This window comes from Balearica regulorum, chromosome 26, assembly GCF_011004875.1.
Source record: "Balearica regulorum gibbericeps isolate bBalReg1 chromosome 26, bBalReg1.pri, whole genome shotgun sequence".
In the NCBI taxonomy this organism is placed as follows: domain Eukaryota; kingdom Metazoa; phylum Chordata; class Aves; order Gruiformes; family Gruidae; genus Balearica; species Balearica regulorum.
In genome coordinates, this window is record NC_046209.1 from 4,731,774 (window position 1) to 4,749,136 (window position 17,363).

Sequence of the window (17,363 nt, forward strand, 5' to 3'; positions counted from 1 at the left end):
AAGGCTATCTTTAGTTTCAGATCATCCATTCTTTAGGAAAAAAAATAACTAAAACATAAAATCAGAGATTAAAATAAGTACTTAATTTAAGACTTCTTTTCTGTTAATTAAAATAACCAAGAAAAAGTAGTCTCTGTTCACTTAAATCAATCTTTCTTGTCTAGAGCCCCTCCAAGGTTCCGGGAGGAGGAGTGGTCAGTGATGTACTCTTCCACCTCTTCCCAGTTGTCCCCATTTCCTTAAGGAGAGCCACAGTGGAGGATGACCAGCTGAATTCCAGTGCTCAAAAGGCTGACCTTTCTTTGAGTATCTTCTTCTGTCAAGGTCTTCTGAGTCCCAGCTGCTTGGTCTGGGCTCAAGCAGAGACCAGGTCAGTGTTGCTAATCAGCGTAGATGAGATGCCCAGTAATGCTACCGGGGTTTGCTCAGGAGGGAGCTGTGCACCTGCTCACACTGCCGTTATCCCTGGGGATGGAGGTAGGGGTGCTCCAGGCGCCAGGGAAAGTAAAGGGTCTCCAGTAGCGATGTGAGAGACACGGCAAGTCTGGGGCTTTAGTGAGATCGGAGAGAAATGTTTCTGTTGCCACAGATTTATTACTGAATCGAGTGTTCCTGATCTTGCCGAGCGGCTTAGGAAAGCGATCCATAGCTCAGCAGACAACTTCAGGATCAGCTGAATTCTGAATACTTTTGCGCTTGCAGTGTTACCCAGCAAAGGAGCTGTTAGCAGTTTTAAGGTGGGTCACTTCTACTGGTGGTAACAGAAAGTTAGCATCTCTGCACCTTTAAAACCAAATTCTTAGAAGCAAAAGTAATTGAAATCACTGGGACTTGAACTCCTTCCTAAAAGTTAAACAGATGCCAGGCTGCTTTGCAGAACAAGAGGATGATTTTTCAGGTGGGAAATCTCCTTTGCAGGACTGAGTCTATAGCTTTACATTAAACGGGGGTTGCCTGGATAGGAACAGCTGGCTTCTTCAGTGGCATTGCTCTACTTCCTAATTTGCAGATTTCTTATCATACTGTATCTATTGCATGAACACATATAGGCCTGGGGAAGTATGCAGTGAACATTGACTTGTAAAACTGATAAATTGCTGAAATACATACTTGCAATACATTTGAGGGATCTGGTGAGTCGAGAACTAGGAGGACTCAAATATGGTCCCCTTTAGGCCAAGGATCCAAAAGTCAGCATTGTTTCAAATCTGTTCTCATGCCATGACACAATCCCAAATCCGTCTGGGTGGGGAGACGCAAGACCAAAAAATCACTATTGTGTTTGGCAGTAATTATTGTCCCCCTGGTGATCTCCACTGAGGCCAAGGGTTGACTGCCTCAGCGGTTTTCCCCAGTTATTGTGAAAGATGATCCCTGGGGTCCAGCAAAGAATCAGTCTAAGATCAAACCCAAAAGGCATCTTGAATTATAGGAAAAATTTCCAGCTCTGATGGGGAGGTGGGATCATTGTTCCTGGAAAAGCCACATGCTTAAGTTGCATAAGAGTAGAGGATGTAGTGGTGATATTGATACAAATTCATCTTATTTGACTCTGCACAGGTGTGAATTTCAAAGGGCAAATAATCTAAAGAAGAAACTTCTGTGTCTCATCCCTAAAATAGCTCTTCTGTGGGTAGCAGACAGTAGTATCAAGTTTTTGCAGTATCAATTCAGTAATGCTCACTAACCTGGAATTATCAAAATTGTCACTGAGTTGGTGAATTTACAGCAAAGGGTAACTCTGAATGGTTTGGGGAAATGTAGAGCAGTATTTGGGCTGATGGCCATTCCTAAAGCTGAACAAGAAGAATTGCATTGAGAATTGGCCAAATCTGTTGCTGAATGATTTGATTTCCCCATAAATATTTCTAAGCTGAGACTTGAAGGCAGAAAAAACCTGAACATAAGAGACGGGGAAGGTAGCAATTATAAGCATGCCAAGGGGTTTCCATTCATCCCATATAAGTTATCAGAATTGCTGTACCCCAAACTGGATGTGTGTGCAGAGCAGAAGAGAGATTTTCATGTCTCTCAATACCCAGAGAATACAAAGAGAGAAGAACAAGAAAAATTGAAATTGGACAGACTTAATAGAATCCTAACATTAGGAGATGGTGCTCAAGCAGAAGAGGGGGAAATAGCTCCCCTGGACATTTTGGCCATGCTTCTAATCTAGCCCAGGATGTGGTCTGCTTCTGTTGTGGATTTTCTGTCCCACCTATTTTGAGGACCAGTATCATGGGTGAAGTATCTTAAAGTCTCTTGATCATTAGGTTTGTGGCTGGATAGTTAAGCTGTGGTGCTTCTCATCCTGAAGTCACCAGGTGTTGATCCCATGTGTTGGTGGGAAAGTTGCAGCTCACCCTTTCATAAAACACTGGGCTCCAGCCCTACTACTAGCCTGCACAGTTGTACTTTGGCAGGGCAGGAGGGTGGGTTTTACTGAGTGTTTTGTTTGAAACACTTAGAGAAAAAGGAATTTGTGCTTGGTCGCTTGCCTGACTTACATCTGGGGCCTGGTAAAAGCGCAAACCATGCTTTTATTAACAAAGTCTTAGTTTACAAAATGAAGCAGTATGAATTTCTGAGAGTGCCTACTCTGTAACCTTGACTTGCTCTCATCAAGAGAGCAGAGAAGACCTGCAAGAGACATAGTATTGGCATCTCTGCCCTTGCCAAGAGACTCAAACTGGTCTAGAGAACCATTGCAGAGTGCAGCTGGACTCCTTTTCCCCTTGAACGGAGAATATCTGGGAAAATAGTGCTCAGGAGACAGTCACAGCACTGAGGACCTGTTTTCACCCAGCAGGAAGAAGCTTTAGGCTGTATCAAAGAGGGAAATAAACAATGACTGTGATAAACAAGAAAAAGGGTCCCCATGCTCAGGCAGCAGATGCCCAGCCCAAAATTTTTCCGGGCAGACACAAAGAAAGCGATGAGCTGGGAGAAGTGTTTGCTGAGCTGCGGAGCACGCACCCAAGCAGCCTAGTTGCAGGGTCACAGCTCAGGGAATCTCAGTTGCTGGTCAAGGGGCTACACTTGGTGAGAAGAGCAGGAAATTTGCCCAAAGTAATGAACTGTAGTGAATTCTTCCTGAATGAATATGTTGTATCCCCCTGGATGAGGCCAGTGAGAACATGTGAGCAGCCAGAGGAGCAGCAATCCCTGTGCAGACCAGAGTGTCTCTGAGAATTACCCCAGCCCTGGCAATCCACCAATTTTCATTCACTTCTGTCTCCCTCTAATTTAAGGAATGGAAATATCACTTCTGAAGGCCAGTGACAACTGAGGTACACTGATTGCTCATGACAGGGGAGACAAATCCTGGGCTGCTGTTCCTGCTGTCTGGAAAGCACACGCTACACGTAGCCAAGCATTCGTTAGCTGTGGGTCTTGCTGGATGGCCGGAGAAGCGCAGCTTGCAGGACGTTGCAGTTGTTACACAAATCAGCCCTTTAGTGACTGTGCAGAGCTTTCTGAAGAAGGTTCGGAGAATTCATTCTAGCTGGGTATTCTTTCCACCATGGCTGGAGGAGCAAAGACCTGCGCACATGCGTGTGTATTGAGGACGTAGCTGTGGGTGAGCAGGAAGGACTTCGTTTTTGGCTAGCATATGTGTCTGCAAAGCATTCTCAGCCTGGACTTCACTTGCTGTTCTGTCTGCCCTCTTCTACCTTTAACAATGAGTATAATTCTGCTGGGGTCACACTAGGCATCTGACAATAATTGGCAGGACCAAGTCCTTTTTGGCTGTTTGCTCAGCTAGTAGGCAACAATTCAGCGCTCTGGGCTGTCTTTCCCAGGCTGCTAACAGGATCAGGCTGCTGCAGCAACAGCCAGATGCCGCTTGTGTTCTGTCCCCACAGGCGGGCTGGCACCCCGAGCCTGTGGGCAGTCTTGTGGTATGGACTGTCTCCCAGTCCTTGCTCATGCCTCCGACTCCGTTGTGGATTTGGGATGAAGGCTTCTCTTGCTAACAGCCGTGCATTTTCACATCACATGGCCATAGCTCTGCTCTGCTCCAGTGGTTTTTTTCTTGGCACCTCCCAATTCTCAGATGGAGCCACTGCCAGCAGGCAACATTTGGTGCCATCAGTTGAAATTCAGGCTTACTTTGTCCCTGCTTATGTCTGTAATCCTACTGTTTAATTCAAGTGGACAAAGACGACGCTATGGCCGGCATTTGCTTTTCCCTCTGCCCTTTCTTAGCATTGCTCTTTTGGCCATATTCACTTGCATTAAAGTAATTCTCTTTAGCAGCCGGGCTCTTTCAGCCTTTCCTAGGCTGCACAGGAGATACGACTTGCCTCATATTGACAGGTCTATTTTTGCATCAGCTGAACCACGGGGGTGGACCAGCAGTGCAGTCCTTTGCTAGAAAGCATTGCTAGAAAGGACTGGCACAAGCATGTCAGCTCTTATCTCCATGGCTCTAACACCCAAAAGAAGAGTCCCGCAGGCATTAGCACCATCTCAGCACTATAACTATGTCTCTCCAGGACCGCATCACGTCTGGATAAGACCTCCTTGCTACAGCTGGCTAGCAAGGAGGCAACACTGACAGTGAGTAGAGCTAGGAAAAAAAAATCTCTTGATTTTTAATTTAGGACTGATTGTTATGAAGTTTCTTGATAGATCTGAAATGTCTGTGGATTTTGATTATCAGTAATAATCAGAAAGTTGTGGGCAAGCTTATTGAATGTAAATTATTTTTCCTCTAACCTTGACCTTCTCATTCCAAGGAGCTCTTCACCACAAACTATGGTTGTCATTTTCTGTTTAACAACTAAATGATATGCCTTTTATCCACACCTTCGTGCTGATGAGAACATGGGTTTCCAGCTTTTATCTCCCAAGTTTGATATAACTGCTATTATTTTTAAAAAGCAATTTTGTCAACAACTTTGCTGAGGATGTTGGTTTTATTTTTTCTTGCAAAACAGCATTTTCATTATTGAGTTCTTGCTTTGGAATTTAATTTCATTCTCCCTCTAGGTCATTTTTGTGACACCATTAATTTCAACCCATTCAAATTAGATTCTCCCCCATGTTTTGTTTTGAAACTCTGCTAATTTTTAGCATATGCTTATAAAGGTTCAGTTCTGGAGGAACCATTGTGATCTTGTAGTTTAGCCTCCTGTGTAACAGGGTGCCCAGGACCTCTCCCAGGATCCCTGCACAGAGCTTGATGAAATCCTTGGCTGACTGTCTTTTAGAAAGAGGCAGTACTTGCCACCATAGTTAAAAATACCCACTTCCACTTTCTTCTGATTTAGTCTATGGGATTGATGCCGGATAACTCTTCCTTCACTGATTTTGATTTAAAAAAAAAAGCTATAGAATATTCTTTAACCTTCAACAAGGCTTGAAGTAGCCTGTGGCCAGGGTGTGAAGATCATTAGTGGACCAAAGTCAATGGCCACCTGCCCTGCATAGCTATTTGTATCCATGTGTTGAAAAGGGGGCACCAGCAAACAGATTCAGGTGGAAGTCAAATGGCAATGTTTGGTGCCTAGCTATGAGTTCTCCAGATGTCCTATGCATTGCATGGAGAGTCCTATATCAAAAAAAACATCATCCATCCATCCTACATGTCAGGAAGCCTGGCTGAAACTTAGGCTTTACAGGACCACAATCTGCTCAGGGTGAAATTATCTTCCCAGTTAATGCCAACTGTAGACATATGACTACTTCTAACTGGAGATTTACACTTGAATATCAGTGGCAGCACTAGCTAGCTTTGTATTTTATCCAACCTAATGCAACCAGGAACTGCAACCCAAGATGTTTCCCCATCTGCAGGGATCTTTAATCCGTACCAGCAGAAACACGTCTCCTTGTTCTCCTGAACAGCATTCAAGGTCTCCTTTTAACTTCTAAGCACAGGAGAAGCAACAGATGCCCAGCCTGTTGGAAAACGTAGGCTCTTTGGAAATCAACATACAGATTTACTCTCTACTTGCAACCATCGCACCAAATTGTTTTAGCAGAGCCCTTGACCCTGTTTTCAGGGTTGGTGAAGGAGACTCCACATAGCACTGGGCAAAAGCAGGTGGTATGGCAAAACAGTTGCCACAGCTACTACACAGGTCATTGTGTGCTCTTGAAAAATGAGAACTGGGAAGCAGAGCAGCACCCTTCGTTGCACAGAAAGTCATTCAAGATGGTCTATGCTGCTTGGGGATCTTCTCGTCACCATGAAGAGCAGAAGTTAAGATTGCTTTTACAGGGGAATATCATTGCTTGGTAGAAGGTTCCTTAGTTTGTGCTCAGTCCAACTCAGTGTTTTTGTCATTAATGCAAACACTGTTCCTTTTTCCATGGGAAAGCGTTCTGCTTCTTCCACTTTGGAAAGGCACACCATATCTGCTGCACATCTGTGTGTCTGCTGCATGTCTGCTGCACATCTGCTGTATATGTCTGCACACGTGCACACTTCTGTCTGCTGTGCCTCTGCTGTGTGTTTGCTGGATGTGCTCTGCGTGTTTCCTGGATGTCTTCAGCGTGACTGCTGAACACTGTGTTTCTGCTCCATCTTTTCTTTGGGGTCCTGAAGAAGTCTATTTCTGCTACCTTGAAAGCTGAGGAGGGACTATTTATAATGGCATGGAGTGACAGGCCAAGGGGAATGGCCTGAAGCTGAAGGAGGGGAGATTTTAGATGGGATATGAGGCAGAAATTCTTCCCTGTGAGGGTGCTGAGGCCCTGGCACAGGTTGCCCAGAGAAGCTGTGGCTGCCCCTGGCTCCCTGGCAGTGTTCAAGGCCAGGTTGGATGGGGCTTTGGGCAACCTGGGCTAGTGGAGGGTGTCCCTGCCCATGGCAGGGGGTTGGAACTGGAAGGGCTTTAAGGTCCAACCCAAACCGTTCTGTGATTTTCTGTGTGTCTCCTGTGCAAATGGAATTAATTTGCTGATCTAGCTGAACATCAGGGATGAATCAACACATTTTCAGAATAAAAAAAAAAAAACCCAAACAAATCAACCAATGCTTTTGGAGTTTTTAAAAATCAGATTATGTTGTTGCTCCAGCCTGCCAAATCCATAGACCATGCACCATATAGCTACAGCTCTTTCTACAGGTAGGTGTGATGTGCTGATAGTTGTGGAGGTGTATTTCGCAATGAAATGAATTACAGGAAACATAAAATCACAGGACGGTCGAGGTTGGAAGGGTCCTCTGGAGGTCTTCTGGTCCAACTACCTTGCTTAAGCTGGGCCACCTAGAGCTGATTGCCTAGGACCATATCCAGACAGCTTTTGAATATCTCCAAGGATGAAGACTCCTCTCTGGGCAACCTGTTCCAGTGCTCAGTCACTCACACAGTGAAACAGTGTTTCCTGATGTTCAGATGGAATCTCCTGTGTCTCGGAAACGTCCCAAACTGCATAGCAGAAAAGAACCTCCAAGAAGAGGTTGGAGGGTTGCTGGCCAGGGTCCAGGCAAGGTCTAAACTCTTTGTCTACATTTCCCTCTCCACTGCCTTTGCCCATCTGTCTGATCCTGTGTTAGAGCCCCAGCATTTCTGCAAGGGACTGCATTCTCATGACTCTGCACTTGACAATGTCACAAGAGTATGAACATTACCTAGGTTTGTGGTTTTCATGTTTTCTCTTGGGAATTTTTCTTGGGAAGTCTGTTAGTTCATATATAGATGTGTAGCATGGCACAACATGGTGTAAATGCTATGCTGAGGTATATGCTTGGGCTGGATTTCTTGCCATCTTTGTTATGTGGCATTGATTAAACCATCCAACAAATGAAGACAAAGAAAACCACAGGCAGCCTGTGAGATGGACACATTGGCGTGGGCAGGAGTTTGTTAATTGTAGAGTTGAAAAGGAAGAACAGGACTTTGCTCACCTTATGCATAAACAGCTCTGCTAAGCTGTGTTCAGGGACAGATGTCCTCCTCTTGTTCAGGTTATCAAGACGCTCACTTGCCTGAGGTCTCTAGGGTTGTCTGTTGTCTAGGTCTATCTCACCTCACATGGAAATGCAGGTCTCCAACTGGCTGGGTCCAACCTTGTGGGTATGGCCCCATGCCCTGGCTTTGTGTCAGGATAGACCCGGCTGTGCCTCCATTCCTCACTCCTCCATATAATCCTCAGAGCATTCTGCACAGGGAGGTCAGAAGTCAGTTATTAAAATAATTTATAGTGGCTCCTTTTGGTGGGAATTAAACATGGCTTGTTCAATCTCACAGTGAGGGAATGGAGTTTGGCAGAGAACTGTCACACCAGAAGCTATTCAACTGCTCTCCTACAGTGATGATACGTGCTGAATTTATCCAATGGCACTGTACAGAAACAGAGGGAAAAAATTGTTTTTAATTTTCAGACCAAATGTCTGTGGCTCGAGGTTCCACTCCTACTGCTGCCCTGGCTGGAAAACGCTGCCCGGAGGGAACCAGTGCATTGTCCGTGAGTATCCATTTTCCTGCTAAGGGTACCAAGGGAACTAACTGGCATGTGGGAAGGAATGCATATCTCGCACTTCAGCAGATGACAGGACATTTCATAATCCACTGGGACAGGAGTAGCGATTGCAAGGAGTTCTCATCTCTGCTTGTCTTGATTAAAGCAGGGTGGTTGCAATTGGTCCCATTTAGTGCGTGGCCTTTTATCTTCTGCCAAATTGCCACCATGTTCCTTGTTGCTTGACAGTTTGTGTGCCTGCTTTAGAAGATTAGCCTCAAAAAAAAGCTATTGGTGACTCCTGAGAAAGTTATTTTAGAGCTGCTTGTTTAGATGAAATAATTTTGTTAGTTGCTAGAACAACTACATGCTGATACTGCAAACATGATGTCATGAGACAGTATCTGCAAGCAGGAGTTTGCATCTATCTTTGGCCATCCAAAGCAGGATGCTGATTTAGAGAAATCACACCTCTGTTTTGACAGATAGCTTTCCTAGTTGGAGTAGAGCGCTATTGGACTCTTAAGTGCTGATATGCATCTATAAAATCCACTAAAGGGCTGATGTTTTCAATTTCTGTAGGTTAAAGATGTGAGCTATAGGGAGATGAAGGAGCATACCCTTTGGAGGATGCTCCCATGGGAAGTGAAAGTCAGCTCAGGAGTAAATAAATGAGATTCTCATTGGAGAAAATGGGGTAATTGTACCTGCATTTGGTCATGCTTCATACTGAAACGCCATAAATACATGGTGCCCTGGAGATATTGACCATCACCTGGACATACAAAATAGCAGACAGCACTATGGGATGCTTGTATCTCCCGGTATTTTAGCTTTCTGAATAAATCTTCTGCATTAGAGCACACTTGGAATTGTATGTGAATGCTCTTTTTCAAAACTTCCTCAAAATAATTGACAGTGGGAGGTTTCAAGTTGAGGAAACCACTAGGCTCCTCTAGTGGGATTTCCCACATAATACAGGTCACATTTCAGAAGTAATTCTACCTTCAGAGTTGAAAATTCAGTCATATTAGAGAGAAAGGCCTTATGTTTCCTAATATAAAGCTGCCTGGGACCTCAAATGCACAAAACTGAGCCCAGAGCTGCAAATATTCTCTTCTCAAAGGAAATGGTGTCCATAGTATTATGAGTGATGGGGCCAGTTGATGTGTCCTTGCACAAAATGAGTAATCAGTCCCAGAGTATGGCATTTTACTCAGTAAAAAAAAAAAAATGGCAATAAAGAGGCACGATGACTTGAGTTAAATGGATCTGACTTCACCCCGGGTGATGGTAAGACACGGAGTTATGTGCCCTCTCCTTTCCCCATGAGAAGAGACAGGCAAACTCACAAAAACATAGAATCCCAGCCTGGTTTGGGTTGGAAGGGACCTCACAGCCCATCCAGTCCCACCCCTGCCATGGGCAGGGACACCCTCCACTAGCCCAGGTTGCCCAAAGCCCCATCCAACCTGGCCTTGAACACTTCTAGGGATGGGGCATCCTCCTCACCATCCCATGAACAGCGGATGCCCCACCAAGGATACGAGGCTTGAGTCTAACGCTGGCTGTAGCAAAGGGTTAAGGAGCTCACAGCCAAATAGCTGCTCAGTGGCATGCGGGGTTAGCGACATTCAGGGTTGTCTGCTGACTTTTCTCATAACTGTAAAACATGCCATCTGGGCTGGAGGTCCTCAGGGAACTGTGTGTTGTAATTGTATTTATAAAACACACAGAGATGAGATACTTTCATGGGGCTCTAATAAAATCTGTGCTTACACAGGTGGAACAATACTGCCAGCTATGCTCTTGGCTCCCATGGCACAGGAAGGGGAAGAGATTAGCAGGGGTCCCAGGCAAGAAAGGATGGGGATTGAGATGAAGGCATCCTGCTGATGCGTCTCTGGCTGACTCAGGCTCAGCCCCTCGTTCAACAGAAGATGCATCTTAGTAACAGTCAGTTACCTCAGTGCCAGACCGTGAACTGCAAAATGTTTCGTGGAAGCAGAAAAAAAAATTAAGGAAAAGAACGACTTGGCTCAGTGTGAATGTCACTTGTCTCCGCTGAGAAACATTTTTAGCAGGCAAAATTAGTGAAATTTGTCTTCCCTATCCTCTGCTGCCTGAAAAAGCAATGTAATAGCAGTACCAGCCACAGTCTGTGATAAAAGGAAAAAGTCTCCAGGAGGTCCCTGTGAACAAGTGGGTCCTTCCCACTGTTGCTCTGCCCAGGGTCCACAAGAGGTGCCCCAGCTTCCCCCCCCCCAGGTTATTATTCTTAGAAGAGGTGAATTCACGCTGTTTTGGCATCCAAAAAGCACATCTGTGAGCAAGTTCACAGACTAGCACCTTGTGCTAATCACTGTGCCCTCCTCTTTCTCCAGCAATTTGCAGGAATTCTTGTGGTGATGGATTTTGTTCACGGCCAAACATGTGTACGTGCTCCAATGGACAGCTTTCTCCCAACTGTGGCTCAGCTGGAGGTAAGAGAACGTTGCTCGTGATTCCCCTCCCTCTGGAGTAGTTACGTACTCTCTTAAATATTTCCCAGTTACAATGAAAGGAAACATATCTCTGCATCTCTGAAATACTTTGTGGCAGCCGGGTTCTAATCTGAATTGGGCATTTAGTCACAAAATCTTTCATTTCTTGTGGCACTTTTGCTAAGGGTCTTCACTGCTCCTGATACCTGGAGAAAACTGGCAACCCACTTGCAATTTCTGCTACTTTGGTATGAGAAATCCTACAGAATGCAGCTCAAAAAAACCACAACTCACAGCAGCAAATAGGGACACTGCTGCCAAAGAGTCCATCTACCCTTGCCTGTTCTTTGAAGTAGAAATAAATCTGTCACTGCTTTTTATAACCGAATAAATATTTTTTTCTAATGGAAAAACATATTGAGTTAGGCTGGGATTTGGACATCAGGAAGAATTGCCCAGAATTTCTTGCAAACTGCAGTGACATGATGAAGTTGCACACTGGCAGAGCTGGGAATGCAGAAACTGCATTGCCACTTCTGCTTTGTTCTCCCACCTCAGACCTTCAGGACAAAAATCTGAAAAGCTCTGGGAAGAGGATTGGGTGGCTGAGGTTTCTGAAAAACAAACTGCGAAGGACTCAGCAGTGTGACAGTCTCACATCCAGAAAGCAATTCCCAGATCCCTCTGGTAATCCCTGCAGGACGTATTCAAGACCAGATCCTGCTTGCAACCACTCCATTACTCTGCAGCACATGGCTCTGCACAGAAAATGCTCCTGCTTGAGTCTAAATCCTGATACCTAATGGTCTTGTTTACTCTCTGGAAAGGAATTATTGTTCCTCTGAGTCCCTTTTTGCACTGGGTTGTATTGCTGGAAAGGACCTGGGAGTTATGGTAGACACCAGGCTGGATATGAGTCACTAGTCGTCAGGTCTGTGAGTAAAGCCAATCACACCCTGGGCTAGATTAACGGGATCGTGGTGAAAAAGTCAAAGGAAAGTATGATTCCCCTCTGCTCGGGGGTAGCGAGGCTGTGGCTGGTTCTGGGCTGCCAGTTCAGGAGGGATGTGGGGAAACTGAAGATGGATCAGCAGCGGGCTACAAAATGGTTGGGACTGGAGCACATGTTCTGAGAGGAGAAGCTGAGGGAGCCCCCCCCCCACACACTCCTGTAAGCCAGCACAGAGACCCACCTGGGTCAGCGCGGGCTATGCACGAGCCAACAGCTCTGCCCAAAAGGGCTTCAGTTGTTTCTAAAGCCAGTAGCGGTGTGTGACCAGGGACTGGCCTGGACTCTAGGTCTCCAAATGTGGGCAGTGATACTGGGTGACCATTTGCACCTGGCTATATAAGCAGGCCACCCATACACAATGACACTACTCAAAAACACCAGCCACAAAAAAAAATCTGCAAACAAAGAAACAGAGGTGTGGTGTGGTGGTGGTTTAAGAAGGCTGATTTTGCTAGCGCCCTATGTAAAATACAGAAATTAATGGAATTTTGTGAAGTCTTTTAAGGTCTCAGATGGCCATTGCTAAAGACAACCCAGAAATTTATTTTCCATTATCGCCCATCTGTAGGCAAGCTATTGTTAATAAAGTGACTTGCAGGGATCTGACTGAAGGCCAGAGAATTAGCCCCCTCAAACCTCAAAACCACATTCAGGGTGTGACTTGAAGAAGGAAATTCCCAGAATCTGGTTCCAAAGTGCCACGTTGTGCTACAGCCCTGCAGAAGTCCCCAGCAAGTGCTCAGCACCACAGCCTATGTCTGCACTGCTCCGCAGACCTTCCCGGGGCTTTGCTGAGAGGAAGGTGCTGGAGACACAAAAGTTTCTGGAGTGAGGGTCCATATGGTAGCAATCACGGAGGAATGCAAGGAATGCTGTAAGCAGTATATACATTTGGGCACAGACCTGGCATTCCCTTGAGCCTGGGGTGGATTTCAGCATGCACTCGAGGGGGGGTAGGTTCCTCGGCAGGGGCTTCATCAAATCTGGCATTCATTGTGGGGATGTTTGGATCTGCATTTATCATGAATGCTTCAGGGAGGTAAAGCAGACAAATTGTGCATTCCAGAGGCAATAAAAGCCACTCTGCCTCTCTCTGTCATAACAAAAAGCCTGGTTTCCTACTTCAGGGAGTAAAGATATTTTAGGAGTAATTTGCAAGTGACTGTTTAGATAGTAGTAGTCGGTAAGCAGACAGAAAGCCTGCCTGCAAACTCCACTACTGATGGCTGGCAGAACAGCTGCAGCCACTGATCCTTTAAAATAAATTGTAGAACTAATCCAATCCAATCATGGGAAAAGTTAACTAGGGTGAGCTGTCATTCTCTTTTTTCCTAGAACTTTGGTCTCTGCAACCCTGGAAAATTCTGACAAAGCGTAACAGGCCTTTAAATTCTTGGTTGAAAGACGTTGTTCTGCCCCCCTCCAAATCTACAGGGGGTTCTAACAGTGCCAGCCTTGGAGATAAGTCAGATGGTGATGGGACCTCAGGGCTTTTGGGATCATGGCAGAAGTAAGAAATGGGACCTGCTCTGTGCAGGCCCAGGAACAGTCTTAGTCGATTAGTTGGAAAGTTTCTGGATGACCATCAAGGCTCTTCTTATGTCCAGACCCTGAACTCCCCAAACTTCTCAGCTTCAGCAAACCTGACTGAATGCATTGAATGCGAGGCTCAGGATGCTGCGTAGGGAAGAGCTCTGACAGATGGACGGCTCTGACAGACAGACGCTTCCTAGCTACCTCTGTCTCTGGGCAGCCCTCCCGGATTTGCTGTATGTAATTGCTTTCCCAGGGCTGATTAATTGTAGTGAGGGGTGTAGGGTGAGCATGTGCTGGAAACAGTGCCTTTTCCCAGAGAGACTGGTCTCCCGTCTGACAATCTGGGCAACGCTTTGAAGCCTCAAGCTTAGTTTCCTTAATGATTAAGCTTTCAGCTAAATTTGGCCTGATCTCTGGCCATAGAGCAATAGGAAGAATAGTAGACATCATGACTAATTCAAACCACACTAGCAATGCATGGATTAAATGTACAGCACATGTGCCGAGCATTTTGAATGCAAAGCTCTGAGACTTCCCATTCCGCTCTGCCTTCCTTTCAGGCTTCCTATGAACAAGGCGTCAACCGTATAATTATCTCTGTTGGACACTTCTGAGTCCTACTACCTTTTGGACAGACTTTTCACTTGCACTGGCCCCAAATCTTCCCTGCTTGGAACTGATGTTGCATGCACAGAGAAGACACAAGCCACAGCTGAGCATCCACTCACATATGCATTCTCCAGCCCCACCTTCTTCAAGCTGCCAAGTCACAGCCCCTCCTATCCCTGGCAGACACGAACTGTGGTGTACATGCTGAAAAACAGTTTTCACATAACTTGCTATAGCCTCAGGCACTTGCAATTTGAGTTGTCACATCTTACAAAGGAAAAATGCATTGTTCCAGGCGTTTCAGTAAAGAATGGAAGCTGTTTGACCTGTATTTGTAACTCAATGGTTAGCAGTAAACCTCCCCTTTTGGGCTCTTCCACTTTAATACCACATTCCATAAACATTGAATAGTGATGAAACAGTTAAAACCACTATTGGCTTTGTGTCTACATCAGTAAAAAACTTCCCGGCTCTCATTTATTGCTATTGTTTTCCTACAGTGCATTAGTCACATTCAGTGTGTCACAATCTAGTGTGAAAGCTGAACTCTAACAGAAGAATAGATGATACATGCTTTTCTTTTCAGATTTCTTAAAAAAACCCTCTTGTATTAAATGAATCTTACCAAGGAGGCCACATAGTAATTGTAAAAGAAAGAGAAATATCTGGTTTCCCTCCACCAAAGAAGTTCTATCCCCCCAAACATCTCATAGGTCTTTTAATACAAAGGCATTTAAAAGATCAGACAGCTCAGAATATGAAAAGCGTGTTTTTTAAATGGAGCAATAATCTAAAAGAATAATTAAAAATGTATGAAAATATTTGAAAAGTGTGGTATCCTAAAAGAATGAATTGTTTAGAATGACAGAGTTATCAAAGAAAGGGAGATATCAGAAAATACGCCCTTACTCACGGTCAAATGAGTTATGGGGGGACATCCTGTAGAAAGGACAAAGCTGCAGCTGATAATTGGGGTAGATTCCCTAACAAAATAAAATGACGAGTGTCTTTGGTTTCTGTGGAATGAGGTCTATTTATATTACTCTAAAACTTGTTTGCCCTAAGAGAACAATGATACTTTGCCCTGTATGAGAGGCACTTGAAGAATTACATCCCCAAAATTGCTCCTAGTTTCACACTGCCCATTGTGTCCCTGGCTTTCCCCTATCTGAACAGTTCAATACTACCAGGTACAGGAACAAGAAAAACGTCTTAGGTCTAGGGAATAAAGAACAGACCACGATATTTACTTTTGTAAGCAAAAGGGTAGTTATACCTCAGTAAAGTGCAAGCCTTTAACCACACCATGGGCTCTCATCCTACCAGGGGAAGTCAGCAGTCTCTCCATTTAACTTGAAGGAACTGGACACTTAACATCACCCTTAGATTCTGCACTGAGACAAAGTTTTGAACATCCATTCCACATGAGGAGTTCATCTCCCATCACAGACAATTTGTTGTAGCATCGGGTAATATTTCCCTGCTCTTCTCCACAGTCCAAACCTGCAATGTGAGATGCATGAATGGTGGCAGCTGCAATGAGGAGTCCTGTCTCTGCCAGAAGGGCTATACTGGAACATACTGTGGGCAACGTAAGTACCTGCAACACCTGCCGGATACATGGTGAGCTGAAGGGCAAGGCTAGATTCATGCAGCCCTGTGACTAGAGAGGTCGCCTTGCATATACCGATGTGCTCTTTGATGTCAACACGTCCTCCTCTCTACTGGAATCTCAGCCCACTCTCTTTTGGGGGTATAGATATACATCTATATATAGATATATTAGATATAATTTCACTGTAACTAAGTTATAGAATCACAGAATGGTTTGGGTCAGAAGGGACCTCAAAGCCCATCTAGTCCCACCCTCCTGCCATGGGCAGGGATGCCCTCCACTAGCCCAGGTTGCCCAAAGCCCCATCCAACCTGGCCTTGAACACTGCCAGGGAGCCAGGGGCAGCCACAGCTTCTCTGGACAACCTGTGCCAGGGCCTCACCACCCTCACAGTGAAGGATTTCTTCCTTATATCTCATCTCCATCTCCCCTCCTTCAGCTTCAGGTCATTCTCCCTTGTCCTATCACTCCATACCCTTGTAAATAGTCCCTCTCCAGCTTTCACATATGTATACAAATATATATTTCAAATATATATGTACATTAGATATCATTTCTCTGTAGATAGTTTTAGATAAACAACATATTCTCTGGGAATGGATTTTTTGTGGGAAACCTTCATTTTAGCTCAAATGAAGTCTTCTTTCAATTGGAAGAAGAAAAAACAAAAAATCCCAAACAAAACAACATTTTTTGATTATAAATTACATCTGGTTACATTATAGGGGGAGGGTGTTTCAATTTTTAGTTCTGTTTATTTAACAACACTGACTTTCTATAGGGAAACCTCAATATAGTCATGGAAAGAAATTTTACAATGTTTTATGACTTGGTTTTCTATTTTGTCAAATTACCTATACCTTTCATAGGGAGAAATATAATTTTTCCCCCTAGTTTCCCATAAAAGCTATTTGGCAATTTTAAATCATTGCTTATGCACATTGTAGAATAACTTAGGTGCCGTTTTTAATAAGTGTCTAAAGCAAGTGTGTGTAATAGTTTTGAAAGAATCTCTGATCAAATGGAACTTTCCAGGCAAATTTCAAATCCCTGTGTCAATGTGAGAATCACTGAAGTTCTCAGTGAAGTCTACGAGAGTTTTTTTAAAGATGGGCAAAACACCATATTTCCCCTAAACGTATCCTCAGCTATGACTGATTCATTTTTGCTGAAACTTTCCAAAAAGTTCAACTAAAGGCAGACACACCATATGGAAAATTTCATTGTGAACAGCTAAGCTTGGGAAAATTATAAGTAACAGCAACCTGGGGCTTATAATGGAACGCGCTAGGCAACCTTAATTATGTGCTGCTACCAGCTCCACCTATAATATCCTCAGTAGAGTTTTCATAATGGTTCAGATATTGGCAAGACATCACTGACAGGGCGGGGAACAATGGAGAGTCCCACTGGCAGCGTCCCAGCAGAGCAGATTTCGGCATCCTCGGCTCTAAGATGGGTGTAGCCTTTGAAGGCTGTGAAATGCAGCAGTACCTGGCCTCTCTGCAGCTCGGCACTAGACCAGGGAGGGCCACACTGAGGTATCATAGAAGATCACTGTGGACCTCACCTTTCATGAGGTTATATTCTTCTCATCTTCAGTGCGCCGGTGGTGTTGCGCAACTGAGTAGCTCAGAGAGTGTATAGGAACTTTAGGAAGTGTCATAACAGTACTCCTCTCTAGTCATTACAG

The 17,363-nt window shown here is 44.7% G+C and overlaps 1 protein-coding gene across 4 annotated transcripts in view; it reads left to right on the forward strand.

Annotated features, from left to right (window-relative positions):
* Positions 1–17,363, forward strand: part of FBN3 (fibrillin 3) — a 120,172-nt gene that overhangs the window by 17,755 nt on the left and 85,054 nt on the right. For 3 of the 4 annotated variants that reach the window (XM_075776621.1, XM_010298257.2, XM_075776620.1), the window contains exons 3-5: positions 8,339–8,421; positions 10,800–10,898; positions 15,552–15,647. In XM_075776621.1, coding sequence (XP_075632736.1) covers positions 8,339–8,421; positions 10,800–10,898; positions 15,552–15,647 — 278 coding nt within the window. The remainder of the gene's footprint in view (positions 1–8,338; positions 8,422–10,799; positions 10,899–15,551; positions 15,648–17,363) is intronic. The other variant, XM_075776622.1, reaches the window with a different exon arrangement.